General features: G+C 39.0%; 1 protein-coding gene and 1 long non-coding RNA gene across 3 annotated transcripts in view; one reads left to right on the top strand and one right to left on the bottom strand.

Annotated features, from left to right (window-relative positions):
• LOC115347433 overlaps positions 1-11126 on the top strand; it is a 63276-nt gene extending 52150 nt beyond the window's left edge. The window contains exons 4-7 of the long non-coding RNA XR_005933309.1: positions 5062-5206; positions 8005-8176; positions 8803-8964; positions 10327-11126. This is a non-coding gene — a long non-coding RNA (uncharacterized LOC115347433). The remainder of the gene's footprint in view (positions 1-5061; positions 5207-8004; positions 8177-8802; positions 8965-10326) is intronic.
• Positions 271-13975, bottom strand: SLC13A2 (solute carrier family 13 member 2). Of its 2 annotated transcripts, XM_030028817.2 has the most exons (12): positions 13865-13975; positions 10527-10655; positions 10043-10179; positions 8725-8951; positions 7646-7826; positions 7301-7423; positions 6136-6357; positions 5936-6033; positions 5226-5347; positions 3073-3234; positions 1967-2104; positions 271-1212 (listed from the first exon to the last, which is right to left on the bottom strand). In XM_030028817.2, exons 1-12 carry the CDS (start codon positions 13964-13966, stop codon positions 1081-1083), a joined length of 1773 nt encoding a protein of 590 aa, XP_029884677.1. In that variant the 5' UTR covers positions 13967-13975; the 3' UTR covers positions 271-1080. The 2 variants fall into 2 exon arrangements, with proteins under 2 accessions (XP_029884677.1, XP_029884679.1); XM_030028819.1 differs by lacking the exon at positions 3073-3234.
• Positions 13976-14482: the final 507 nt, after the last annotated feature.

Genomic DNA, 14482 nt, shown 5'->3' with positions numbered 1-14482 from the left:
AGTATCTTTGTCAGTTTGGTCATTAGGAGTCTATGTGCTACTGAAAGTCAGTTCCAGCAGAATAGGGATTAAATATTTAACGGTATTAGGGGCTTTTGAAAAGGAAGATCTTGGTTTTGAGATTCCAAGATTGGACTCTTAGTAATAAAGTAATCATTACTTTAACGATAAGAGAAAATCAATATGCTAACTTTTCTGATTATTTCAAGATACTTTAAGTAAGCACACAGGCAAGCAGTTGATACATGGAAGACAGAAGTAGAAGCAGTGATATATAACAGGAAAAATCTCCATAACACGGGGGTACATAAAAAAAAAAATCTTTAATTCAATCATATATATTTTAGGACACAGGGATTCTCCCCTTCTCAAGAGAATATTGCTATTCTTATCACGACCTTGCAGGCTGTAGTCTTACATAAATAACAATGGGACAGATGTTGTAAGAAAAAAATGGTCTTTTACATTCACAACAAATGGACTGCAAATAAATATGTTTCAAAGTAATAGAATGGGCTGACAGTATGTGATTTGTCTGCAATCATACAACACATGCCTTCCTGAGAATGCCCGTGGGGTATATAACAATCATGTACATTTTGAACATATACACAGAGGCCTGTATACTCATATACAGGTGAATAGTCATATTAGTTGTGACAATACACAGATATATGCATGAAATCAGGAATGTAGAGTCTCTCTCCTTCCTTTTATATACACACCTCTCTTCTTTCTCACTGCAGATTTCAGACTTTACAGGTGGAGCTTGAAAAGCAATGTAGCTAGCACTCAGGGCAAATCTACCCCTGCAGAGACAGAAAAACTAAAGATACCTGGAACAGTTGAAAAGCCAAAGGTTACCTCGTCTTACTGCTGGGGTAACAAAATTGCCTACTGAACAGCACTGTTAGGCAATTTTATTGCTGTTATCAACTGAATGATTTTCCTTGTAGGTGGCTTGTCCTTTTCCACAGAACAGGCCTGTAACCACTGCCTCGGCAAAACTTGTGTGGGTTATAGTCTTGCTCTCACTGCAGTTCTAACAGAAACAGTTGTTGGTTCCCTTGCCTCTCCATATTATGGGCATGTACCTGTCTTATTTGCCCAAGATGGGAAAGTTTGCAGTTGGAACAAAGATGAAGCCCAGGTGTTGATGGCTAGAGTTATGGTCAGAACTCCCAGGATGTTGAGTACAAACCCAGCTTTGGCCTAGAATTACAAAAGAGAAGGGTTATTAGTTGAACTGCATACTCTTTTCCTTCCTTGCTTATTAGGATTGTTTGTACGGTTAGATTTTCTCTTTGGCCTTTTTTTACAACTCCATCAGAACTCCATCAAATTACATTTAAGCTGGTTTTCTTCACAAATATAATTTGTATTAGGGGAAAAATAAAACTCTTAAACTAGAAGTCCTGAAATCCTTTTAATTCACTTATGTAGGACCTTCTCTTCTGACCTGGCATCTGTCTCTAATGTTATTTCGGATTTCTTCTTGGATCAATTATAAATTAGAAAAGTTATCAAGAGACATGGCATCCTTGTCCGTCTTTCCTTAACATAGTGAGAAGAGGCATCAGGGCAGCCTAGTGAGATGTGCTAGGCTTTTCCTAGTCCCTGCAGAAGGACTATCCAGATGACAGAACTATGACATCCCTACGATCTACATTTGGGCTTTTCGAACAGTTAGACATTGCCATTTCTCATTGACAGCAAGCTCTTGTTGGAACATCTTCAAGAGGCCTTGGCTGTTCTTTAAAAGCTCAATAGCTTCTTTATAAGGCTCTGAATATATATCAGAGTCAGCGTGACCCGTTATTAATTCACACATGTATGTTCTTCTTTCCATTTGACATAAGCTGAGTACAGTGAGTTTTCTAGAACTCTTCCAAGAAGAACCAATATTAGAAAAAGGGAAGATCAAAACTAGTGATGAAAATTCTGAAAAGAATGCGCTTTTGCTCACCATATCTATAACCTTGAGTTGTCCATATGAGAAGACAATGGCGTTAGGAGGAGTGGCCACTGGGAGCATGAATGCCAATGATGCAGAAAGTGTACAGGGCAGCATGACATAGAGTGGATTGAGGCAGATCGCTTCAGCCTATGCAAGAAGGGAGAGCAAAGATGATGGTTTCGATATACAAAAATGCATAGAAATCTTCTGGTGGAAGACTTAATTTATCCATGTCAGAAACCTCATTCTTTCACAAACACTGCAGCCACTCATATTTTGGTTCTGCTTTAGAAACTCTAGCCAATGTCTTTATGCAGCAAATGCAAGAATTGATTTTGTGGTCAGTGCTTTGTGTTCCTGATGGTGGAATCTGATCACTGCTGCAGTATAAATTAGTAATAATGCTTGTATTCAACTCTAAAACCAGGCAGAAATGTAGAGTGGCTTCAAACTGGTTAAGAACAAAATTAAATTATCAGAGGAAACAGGGTAGCCCAAGCTCTGAAGACGAGTGGATCAGTTTAGGGGTTAGCTGGAGTCTGTGGCCTATGCAAAAAGATTTTGGTGGAGCTTATTCCAGTTTCTATCTGGAACCAGCTTTTCATGCTGCAGAACTATGTCTACTCCAGCAACAGGAATCTCCTGTGGAAATGCAAAAGTCTGAATTAGGTCATAGAGCTTGACTAATGCTATCATCTTCAGAGACTTCTGGAAGGCTAGTGGTCGGAGTGAAATACAGTAATGGAATGTTGCAGAGAAGCAAATGCTGCTGCTGTTGCTGTCTCTATGCAGAACAAATAGGAAAAAACAAGTACAGCTGGCAGTGACCTCATGAGGTTGTTTAGGCCAGAAGGCAAAGTCTAATATGCCAATGAATTTAATCCCTTTACTTTTCACCAGCAATGATTTTAGAAAGGATGAACCGAGCACAGTGTGTGTGAATATATATGCATGCACATATTTATATGTATATTTTAAGTCCTGTATTCCTGATCGGCTACATGAACCAGTGCTTGGCTATGTCAGCCAGTTAGTTTTTATAATTAGGCAGGTGTATGCTTGCAGAAGAGTTGAAAGCTGTTCTCATAAGAGTATTTTGAAATGCTGGAACTTACCATTGAAGCCAGAATAGGGAGAAAGAGGGTAGTAGTGGCTACATTGCTGGTGCACTCAGTAAAAGTGGCAATAAGGAGACACAACAGGAGAGCAATAGCTGGATGAGGGATGTGCTGCAGAGGAGTCAGTTTGCTACCTAACCATGAAGACAGACCAGATTCCTGTAACAGGGGAAAGAGGTCTGTCAAGATAGTAGGCTGGAGAAGAAATAGCCCCACCACAGTCCAATTACATTTCTCATACCGATTCTACCTTCCCTTCTTATAGGAGTTCCCATACAAACTGCTTTCTATAGAAAAACATGTAAGAGGCAATGCTCATAGACATGATAATTCGGTAGGTTAAATAAAAATAAATGCACTTTCCCTTCCAAAGTATCTAAAAGAAGAAGATACTACATTTACAGTACGTTATTGACAGCAAATAATTATTTCTCTGTTCAGGCCATTAGTTGTACATGACCAATATTTTTCATATATCTTAGCAGATATTCTAGCAATTTAATGTAATTTCATCACACTGTCTGAGATCTTGATCAACTGTCTGAAGCTTTTCATACCTTTCATCCTTCTCAGTCACTAGAAAATACCAACATCTCCCCTATTATTCTGGGCTGTAGTTTAGGCATCATTATTATTCAGCTGTTCTTAAGAGAACATATCCTAACTGTGCCTGTCTTGCTGCTTCATGCATTATAGCCTAGCTTTCTCACTGGTTTTGCAACCACCATTCTTCATGTCCTCCGTATTTCATATCTTGGTTACTTCAGCCTGTCTCTTCTGACCTTGAAAAGTGCTTTCTCACAGGAGGGTTGGAATCTGTCTTGAAAGCACTAGTCTAATTCCCTGTTCTAGGGCAGGATTGGCTCTACCTATATTGTTACTGATAGATGTTTTTCAAACTTGTTAAAAATCTCTAGCAATGAAGTTTCCAAAATCTCCCCAGATAATTTTTTCAAGTTCTTAACTATCTTTACAGTTGGAACATTTTCCTAGTGCTTAACCTAAATCTCCTTTGCTGCAATTTAAGCCCTTTAGCACCACCAGAATATAAAAAAGTATACCATCTTTCTTTCTGCAGCAGCTTTTATGTATTTGATGACTTATTCTAGAATGAATTAGCATAATTTTTTGAATCTTTCCTTTTCCAAACATGTTTCCCAGAGATCCAATCATTCTTACTACCTTCCTCTAAACTTTCTTCATATAGCCCACATGTTGTTGAAGACTGATACCCCAAACTGAATACAGTGCTGTAGCTCAGGACTTACCAGTCCTGAGTGGAAGGATTATAATTTACATGTTTTATGTATGATGGTGCTACCTATGTTTCCAGTTGTTTGCTTTTTTCTCAGTAGCAATATAAAAATATTGACTAGAATAAGGTGCATGAGCAGCTTTAAAACTTATCCAGTCATTTCCACATCTTGTATTTGTGATACTTGGTTATTTCTTCCTATTTCCCATATTGAGTTGCATCCTTGTTTTCTAGAAACAATTTTACAGATCTTTGAATTCTAAACCAGTACTTCCAGGCACTTGAAGCCTTTTCTAATTTGCTTATTGTCTATAGATTTAATAAATGTATTGTCTGGTCCATCATCTAAGTTATTACTGAAAAATAATTTGTAGCACTGGACTCCTGGCAGATGCCTACAGAAGTACATCAGTACATCCTTCAGTCTGACAGCCAGACGTTTTTAACTTCTCCTCAAAGTTCTCTAGCTAGCTCTACATTTGTCTTCTAGTAGTTTAATTTAAATCATATTTCCATAAGTAGTTTGTTTGAAATAATTTGGAGACCCATCCAGGGCACATTATCTCCTTGTGCTTGCCACATCGATTTAACTTTTATTTAATAGGACCTTTAATGTGTTGGGGTAGTTTCTTAAGCACTCACTTTTCTAGAAACACAGTTGATCATGCTGCCTTGATTGGTAGTACCATCCCAGTTGCATAGGCAACAGTAAAGATTTGTTCTAATCACAGGACTCCTCCTACGGATGGTGAAGTCTGTCCTACTGCCACTAGCTGAGGAAATGCACGTTTGGTGCTACCAGCATGCCCTCTTGCGTTCTGGGAGAGCACGCTTGAAAAACAAGATGGAAAACACCCAGGAGGACACAAATACCAGGTAAGCAGAAGAATGTTACCTCACTGCCTTTGGCTAAGGCAAAGCCACCTCCCAGCAGAAGCACAATGTTCCATGGCATTTTCTGGTGAACTACTTTCCAGTTCAAGAGAGCTGGAGGTGCTCGGATCTTTGACTTGCTGCCTAAAATCCAAAAAGATTTTGTAAGCCATGTTACATTCTCCAAAGAAAGGAGGACTTCTTGGTGGGAGGTGAGTTTAGTCTGAACATCAGGAAACACTTCTGTCAGCAAGATCAAGGAGACTGTGGAATTGTCTCCTAAAGCAAATGATGAGACCCTCATCAACAAAGATTTTAAAACTCGGCTTGCAAAAATACTAATGAATGATTTGTAGCTGCTCCAAGAGGCATAGTAGAACACAGGTAAGAGTGAGTTAAAAGTATGGCAACGTATCTGCAGAACTGTATGTGTTTCTGTTAAGTCATGTATTGTCTCTTGAAGGCTCCAGCTTCAGAAGCTTTTACATATGTATAATACTAGTGTCTGGAACACTGCTGAGATAAGAGTTTCCTACTTAGTTAAATTACAAGAAACAGAGAACTTATATGGGATGTATGACTTGCCTAGCCTAAAGCATACAGCTGTAGCTATGCAGGAAGAGCAGTTTGAAATCTTGTTTAATGTTTGAAATTTCCTTTGTAAATCTAAAATGTAGAACTTCCCATGTACCTATTCTGACAGTTGATTTTTGATGCCTTCAGTCATCTTACCTGTTTGGTGTTTGTCTCTGTCGTTGTTAGAAATGCCAGAAGGGATGATGAACAACAAAATTGAAATGAAGATGGCAACTGTAGCATCAGTGACATAGCTGCAATAGATCAGTCAGATATTTAGTCTAGCCCTGTTTTCATTTTTATAAAATCTAGCCTACTTAATTTTTATTCAAAGTGAGGAGGAGAAGTGATGATACCTTGTATCATTTTTGTTGAAAAGAACTGTTGCCCAACCTGGTATGAAACCAGGGTCTCTTGTAAACCAGAGCAGTACCAGTAGTATGAAGAGGATCAAAACTGCTATCTCTGCAAATTTCATTGAGCCCAATTTCTTGCTCTCTTCCTTGATAATGTCATAGGCCTGTTTCGCCTTAGCCTTTGCAGAGGCATTTGCAGCACAACCGAAATTCTTCTGAAAACTAGAAAAAAATGGACAAGAAATATCAGAGACATTTGCCAGATATCCTCGGAGTTAAGAATCCAAATTTTATACTCGGTCATAGTGTCTTTTAGATATATATATTTATATATGCATATAGAAATTATATATATATTATTGTCATAGCATCAGCAGCCATAGGTGTTGATAGTAACGTCATTGTACTGTGTACTGCCAAGACGATCAGAAAGAAGCTTCCTATCCCTGAAAGCTCATCATCTCTGAAAGCTCATGATCTAAATATAAACAGGCATGCTATCTGGACACATGGGGAAATAATGACAATGTTAGTGTGATTGAGAAGGCTATATGATCACCAGGAAGTAAACAGTTGCCAAGCTTTTTAAAATTACAGAAAAGGAGAATTTTAAAAGAGGAATTTGAAGACAAAAGTACCATTGCGGGCATTACAGAATTCTTTCCATTTAAAAGAAAGGAGGTTGGGCCTAATACAAAAGTGGTAGGCTAAGTGTTAAACAGGTAGGTAACGCAAGCCGCTTGTATGGGGTGATTAGCCTTGGGAACTGGCATGACACTAATTCCCTTAAGCATGTAGCAACTCTCGTCACAAAGGTATTGACCAGCTGTATGTACAGATCAGTTTCCTGGTTTGAAGCACAACAATCTTTCAGGACATGAAAGCAATGCTGCAGAACAGGTTATATGCAGTTATAACTTCATATTTTCATCTACAGAGTATATTTAGCTGGGATTTGATCAGGTTCTTCAGAGAAAAAGTTGCAGTATTTTAACAGATACTTAGTATGCTGTTCTGCTGGTCTCTTTTATGTGAGGACTTTGTCACCTGCTGTCTGACTTTCAAGCCTAGGCTTATCAATGAAAATATCACTTGCATTACAACATGTAGTGAGTACTTGCTAACAGGCCTGTCAGCTGTATTACAGTGTGTAGAGGGTACTTACTTAAAGCCCAAGTACAGTATCTGCAGCCAAATCCACGCCAAAACCAGTAACACAATCATGGTGGGGAAGGCAAAGGAGAACCAAGAGGCAAAGTTGATGATATTGCCATTGTTAGGAAAGAGCCTGTAAAATGTAGATGGCTGTTAGCGTCCAAAATTCTGCACTCTCTTCTGTAATTAATGATTCAGAAAAGAGGAGGTACCGTGAGGCCCACTAAGGAAGAGAAACTAACTTCCTGACAAAGTTACCAAATTGATATTTTCCTTCTCTGTGTTGGCTGGAAGTCAGCTGTAGCAGAATGATGCAGTTTAGTGGGTATGAAATCCCAAATTCAACCAGACTTACTCATCAACTTGTCCTTGCAGTACCAGATTTGGTGTTGTCCCAGTCAGAGTTGCAATCCCTCCAATACTGGCGGAGTAACAAATACAGAGAGACATTCCCTTGCAGAATTTCTTGTGTTTCTCCTCTCGCAGATTTTCATTTCTCTTTCTGTCTTCCTCGACTGTCAGGACATGACTACTACCTAGGTCCCAAGACAGGAACAAAAGAGTTACAGAAGCTAGATTGGATAGGAAAAGATCTTGTGCCTGTGTAATTCAGTATTTCAAGCTTAGGACACAATGGACTAACAGCTGAAGGAGCCAAATTTCCTCATTTTAAGGCTGGCATTATTAATTCTTTTATCTTCTGTCCACTTTCAGTGGTTGTCCTGATGCTGAGTGGTTTTTCAGAAGAAAAGTTGAAATGTGTGATAAAGTCCGAACATACTGCTGACCCTTTTCGGTGAACTAGGGCAATGTCTGAACTGCACACGGAGGGCAGAGAGGCAAGAATTCAGGGAGGCACAACAGAGTCAGAGGAGTTGGACTGAAGGTAACTCATTCTGTACCAGCACCTGACTGCTGGTGCTGAGATTTACAATCAGAAACAATTGAGTTGTCTCAAAGGTGGGAAGAGGGCAAGACAGCTGATAAAGAGAGATTGTTCAATGATTGTGTATTTTGGGATTAGAAAGATCATTTTAATCCCTAAGCTTCTGGCATGAAGTAGGCCAGAAATTTTCACTTGGGAATTCCCTATTATCTGATAAGCTACACAGTAGATAATAATTGAACTAACATAAATATATAGGGAAATATCAAGCCAAATGTAAAGGCTTCAGCTAATAGAGAATTTATACATTTTGTTGTTTTATTGGTTAGTTATCATTGTTTCATATTTTCAATCTATTTCTCACTTCATCCAAGTCAGTAGATCTTACTGTGCTTTTGTCTGGTTCATGGAAGAGCCTCATAAATGCTGTCTGATACAGTCAGGATGCTTTAGGCACATTTTTCTTTTTGAATTTACTAGTAACTTTGACAGTGAAGAAGGCATCAGGTCATCCTCCATTACCGCAAAGACACCCATAACCCACTCACCTTTTTCCTCTGTTTCTTTGGAGCTATCTGGTTTAGTTGACTTTTCCTGCAGTTCAAAGGCTTCGTTGATGTTTTCAGATGCTTGGCTAGCTGTGCTAGACTCCATTTCTGACTTGTGCAACTGTTCCAACACTGCTTGTGCTATTGGCACCATCATGGCAGTGGTGGCGGTATTGCTGATCCACATCGACAGGAAGGCGGTCACAATCATGAAACCCATGAGGAGTCTGAAATGAAAAGGTTTGAAAAAGTCGGTTCAGAACTCAGTGCTGCAATGCCCTTTTTTTTTGTTACAAAGCTTTGGTTACAAATGCTGGGTTTGGAAAATGCTTAGCAATTCACACGTAGCACTTCTTCTTACCCTAGTCTGCTTTGTGAATGACATGGGTAAGATTTAACATAAATTTTTCTTTTTGCAGTTTCAGCCAATTGTGCTTTTACATTCTTATGACTAGTAAAGCGGAAACTAGTATCTTGGAGCAAACAGTTTATCTAGTCAGTATCCTGCTTATTCTGCATGCTTCCGAGGAAGACATACCATCTCAATAACATGTTAATGTATTATAATATATTTTGAAGAGGAATTGCAAGCTGAATTTGATCCCAAATGGCAATCAGTTTAAGCCATAAGGAAGATGATCTCTTTTTTTTGTCATTTTATTCCACCTCTATTATTTAAGATTCTCTTCTTACTCATATAAAATTCTAATCCTTGTTTCAGTATTAACTCTGTTATTTGTCTCAAAATTATTCTTTAGATGAGATGTAGATTATATATTAGATGAAAAGGGTTTTATCTTGTATGCATTTTTATTCTATTGCTTTGTAATTTCCTTCAGTATTCCATCTTCTTAAGATCTGAGACAAATTAAATAGGGCCGCGTAGCCTCTGCATAGCTTAAAGTTCTAGTCTGGTAAACTTTCAAAATAAGCATCCCCATATTTTCTCTTCTCTTTGCAATCAGTATAACAGTTAGAGAGTATATGTTTTCTGTGTTTCAACTGTATTCTTTCCTGATTGTCTAAAGCTGTGCTTCTGGCCAAGCCTAGCAGCACCCTTGTCTTTTCAGCATTGACTCTCTTGTTGCTATTTCTCCACCTAAAGCCATTTGGAATTCGAAAAAGAGGCACCAGGTCTGTAACACATCAAAGGATCCCCATTTGCAAGGTTTGCTCAGGCACTAACTCACTTGGACTGTAGAAAACCATTTGTAGGATATGATTTACAGATTTACATAGGAGACTACAGGCAACTCTGAGATAGGAACTAATACCATAAAGTCCTTGATTCCACAGTGTTTTCACAACTGTTACTCACAGGGCTGGTCTGACACCAGTGATAAGCAAGACGCGCAGAGCAACACGCTTGTGTAGGTGCCAATTCTCAATCGCAATGGCCATCAGCAGTCCCCCAATAAAAAGCATATTGGTGTCCTTCAAGTACTCCCGGCAGACCTGTAATATGGAACAAGGCAGAGAAAATAGTGACAAGAAGTCAATGTTTAGAGAGAAGGCACTTTCTGAGGGACGGTCTTGTCCCAAAGACATTAGCACACAGTAACTATGGTTTGCATCTAAACAGTGAATTTGCTTTGATTTCAGATTACCAGCCCCACCCGGAGTTCACTCTAGGCTCATGCAAGTTCTGTTCCATGGGGAGGACAGCTGATTCCCTGTGCAACAATAGTACAATTTTCTTTTCTTTGCACCACACTCTAGAAATCACCCTGGAAATAATCCCAGCATAAGAGAAGCAGACCAATAAATACATAGGCAAATATGGATAGAGTAAGATCTCTTACTGTTGTTGAATCCATGATATTCATTAGTGGGAACAGCAAGACAGGAAAGAGAGCTGTGACAGCCAACGGCAAGGCTTCTGTGCACCAAAACAGTGCCATCACTATGATAACATAACCACATCGGGCCTCCTGACAGAAGAAGAGTACATGCAATCAGAACAGACTGTACATCTCACTTAGACTTTGAGAAGGCAACAGCCCATAATTATATTCATTGCCTGATAAAAGGATTTGAGAAAAGGTTATTTTCTATCTTTCTCTCCCGTCTACCCTCCTACCTATGCAGATCCTAATCAAATGACAAACTCTTCAACAACCTTGTCAGAACTGTGAGGAAAAGATGAGGGCCTCCAATGGGGAAAAAAAAAGAAACTTAGGAAAAGAAACAAATTGATTACTTTGAACCCTTCATGATAAGGGATTGGCAGTCCCTGCAAAGACTTCTTGATTTTGCTGGTGATGGTATTTTCTTTTTATATATTTCTGTCTTTGAGTTGCAGAAATAGTTACTGATCCAGTCAAGGTTTCTCCACCTTTATGCTTCAGGACATGGCCCAGGTGAACCCCAACTAATTTCAACAGCCTGGATTGCTTGTACTGTAAGTACTTCTATCTATTTTTCATTGGATTTTTAGCTTAGTACAGACTTTGTAAGGCTCACTGACAAACTGGTCGCAGATCAGGTTCAGCTTCCACTGACTTTGTCTTGTTTCTTTGAAGAGGGTATGATCCCCTATTTCATGTTACTCTTTTTCTGAGAAAACATTAATTTAGTTCTGCTTTGGACAACCACTCCAAATTTTATGTAGAAATATTTAACTCAGTCCCTATACACTAAAAATATTCAAAATAACATGTCACAGCAGATTTTCATATGTCTGGGCTGAAGAAAGCAAGGAAAAGTAACATTGAAGGCTACAGTGTCTTCCTCATTTTGGAACTAGCACAATAATGGGCACCAGAAAATCAAAAGGAAGAAAAAAGTGGTTGTGTGGTCTTGGATCAAGGATGTCCACTAAAATATACTGGACAGTATGAATGAAAATGTATTCTTCTTGAGGAAGCAATGAAGTGATGGAAATTGTAATGGCTAGATTACAGAGATTTTAAACCAAGGAGATGGAAAAATGGCTGGCAGGTTCAAACTTGTGATGCTTTAGAACATGCTTCTGAACATGGCATGGAAGTTACAGAGCTGGTGAAGGGAAAGGATGAACAGGGGAGCTGATTAGTCTGGAGGAAAGAAGAAGATAGCAATCTAGGTGGTAAATTACCAAAGCAGCAGGGCTGGAGAAGTAAAGCTGATAGAGATTCATGAAGAGGTGAAAAGATGCCTTTTTGAGCCTTATTTTTGAATGAGAGCAGTAACAACCTTAATTACACATCCCATCAAGCAGTGAAAGCCATTTTCCATTTTGATGATCCTTTTTCTCCCATTTTGTTATTAAGAGATGCCAGTGGGTGCCTTTTGAGAGACCCTAGCAGGGCTTTGGAACACATATCATAGGCACGGTGCTATTCTCTTCCAGCCTGCTGTGAACAGGCTCTCCGTAAAAGCTGAAATAAGGCTTTTCACAAAGTCAGTTGTCCTGTAAGGACATTCCTCTGTCTTTAGACAAAATCTTTAGCATTGTCTGCTCTATTTGTAATAGTTTAGTGTCCAGTGCTATGTCATTATGGGACAGGTTATTAGCTCAACAGAACAGAAAAATGTGAAATTCCATCCTGTAAGTTGTACACTTGCAACTCTGCATGCTGAGGTACCTGCTTTTCCTGCTTAGCAGTACCACGATGCACAATTCTAACACAAGAAATCTTCTTACAGATTGCAAAGGGAAAAGTCCAGGGCATTTTAAATTTTTGTGTTGTAGCTGAATACATAGAAACCAGAGAGAGTCATTTTCAAAGAGGAACTGAACCAAGACTGCCAAATCATTTCACAAGCAATACCAAGGACTTACTGCTTACTGTATGGTAACAATGACTCTAGCAAGTAAGTTTGAACTCGTGGCCTCAGGGGAAGGAAAAAAAAAAAAAAATTCTCTCTCTTTCTGGCTACTTAGAACTTTTCTGATCCAGATCTCTTTTAACTTCAGTAACTCTTTTGCCTATGGAAAGTTAACTAGCAAAAAAGTACTTTTTCTGTTTTTCTTCTTAGTAAGCTTTTCAGTGATAGTTTAAGCTATTTTATTTGCATAGCAAGGGAATAGGAGGACACGCCTGATCAGTTACCACATTTCACCTCAAGCCAGTGCCACTCTATCATTCTTGCTTACAGTCCTCTGGTCATAGCTCCAAAGTCTCTGATAACACTCAGAAAAAGAGCTGTGAGGAAGAAAGAACTTTGGGACAGGCTGCACAAAAAGACAAGGAAGAGCTAGTGGAGCGAAGAATGAAGCTTGGCAAAGGAGACTAGAAACTGGGAGTCAGCAGGGATCAGGAGACAAGCAGGCAGGCAGAGACCAGAGGGAAGAGCTAGGACTTGACATCCAAAGAGCAGTGACAGGAGAGGTAGATTGGGACTAGCTATTTAATGGTGCTGGGACTCTAATAAGAGACCTGAAGACCAGAGATTAGATGTCTGCATGAAGAGATTGGGAGTGGGAGAAATAAGCCAAAGTGAAGAAGAAGCAGAACACTGGCAGTCTGCCTGCTCACAGTGCTGTATTTAAATGATCAATGTCTCAGAGATACCTGCCCCACTACTACAGGTTTTTGTAGTTAACTTTTTCTGAAGGAATCCTAAGCTAGGTGTCTTCCAAAACTCGACATTTTAAATTTTAAATCATTGTTTGGAAAGATTCTTACAGAAATACGCTAAAAGAAGAGTGAAATACATATTATTTATCCTTATGTATCAGAATGCTTTGTCCACCTGACCAAGAAAAATGCCTCTTCTATCTGGCAATGACAGCAAGGAAAAAATTAAATCAAGATGTGGACTGGATACTTTTAGAAAATCAGAAGGGGGATTAAAATTGAGCCTTACACTGTAACTTAGGTTCACACATACGAGCTTTCAGCATAGAAATATCTTTGCTAAATCAGTTAGATGCAAAGCAAAAGTTATAAAATGGCATGTCACCAAGCATTCTTCTAGGATACGCAATCACAGATGTCTCTGTTCATCCATCTATGTCCTATTGCTTTTATATTCCCCTACTATCGGTAGTCAAAGGGGTCTGCTCAGAAAAAAAAAAAGATCCTCAAGCAATAAATGAAGTAAATGCCTCTGAGAAAGAATCTGTATGTTCTCTTCAGCTCTGTCAATTCAAAGGAACAACTTTAAGGAGAGATTTGGAGATTTGGTTCTCAAATTCAATTTAAAAAGTGCTTACCTTGGTAGGAACAGCCAGAGGAAGAGGAAGAAACAAAAGGGGTACAAACACTATGATCAGGTATTTCCTGAAGGCTAGGGTCATCTGCAAGAAGCCAGCCATGGTGCTGGAGCTAGCCCAGTGCTGAAAGGCCTGAGTTCTGCTGCTGGCGACTATATAAACACTCGGGAATATTAACCATTGACCTCAGGGGGTTGGGTGTTGTTTTTGGAACTGTAATCGGAGAAAGAAGAGAACAAAGAAGGGAGGGGACAGCAAAAGAGTGTCAGACCAGGAACTTTCTTAAGACAATCTTCCTGATAACGGGTAAATCCAGGAGAGAATTAACTCCTTGTGGACCAAGTAGGTTTATTAAAAGCATCCTGAGATGACCTATGCTTTTTTAAAAGAATATTAATATTTTGGTCTTTAATAATGCCTTCTGTGCATGGGTACTGTTATTCCCCCCATAAAAAAAAGAGAAACTGCTCCCTCTATAATAGGTTGAAAATTGTTTTAAAAATATGCAGAGTACTGAAAAACACATCTGCATCTGTAATACTCAAATATAGAGATTAGAAACATCTACACAAAATGTTACATAAACATCATTGTATTCGCTGAGAAATTCTTTGGGTA

The sequence above is a fragment of the Aquila chrysaetos genome, chromosome 10 (genome assembly GCF_900496995.4).
Source record: "Aquila chrysaetos chrysaetos chromosome 10, bAquChr1.4, whole genome shotgun sequence".
Taxonomy (NCBI): domain Eukaryota; kingdom Metazoa; phylum Chordata; class Aves; order Accipitriformes; family Accipitridae; genus Aquila; species Aquila chrysaetos.
Note: the sequence above shows the minus strand (reverse complement) of the source record. Positions and strands in the feature narration are given on the sequence as shown.

Excerpts from the sequence above, each read along its gene's own strand:
- SLC13A2 (XM_030028817.2), bottom strand. The coding sequence starts at position 13,966 with ATGGCTGGCTTCTTGCAGATGACCCTAGCCTTCAGGAAATACCTGATC. Across the intron at positions 10,180-10,526 it reads ATATCATGGATTCAACAACA|GTCTGCCGGGAGTACTTGAA; the intron begins GTAAGAGATCTT and ends TCCATATTACAG. Across the intron at positions 6,358-7,300 it reads ATACTGTACTTGGGCTTTAA|TTTTCAGAAGAATTTCGGTT; the intron begins GTAAGTACCCTC and ends ATTTTTTTCTAG.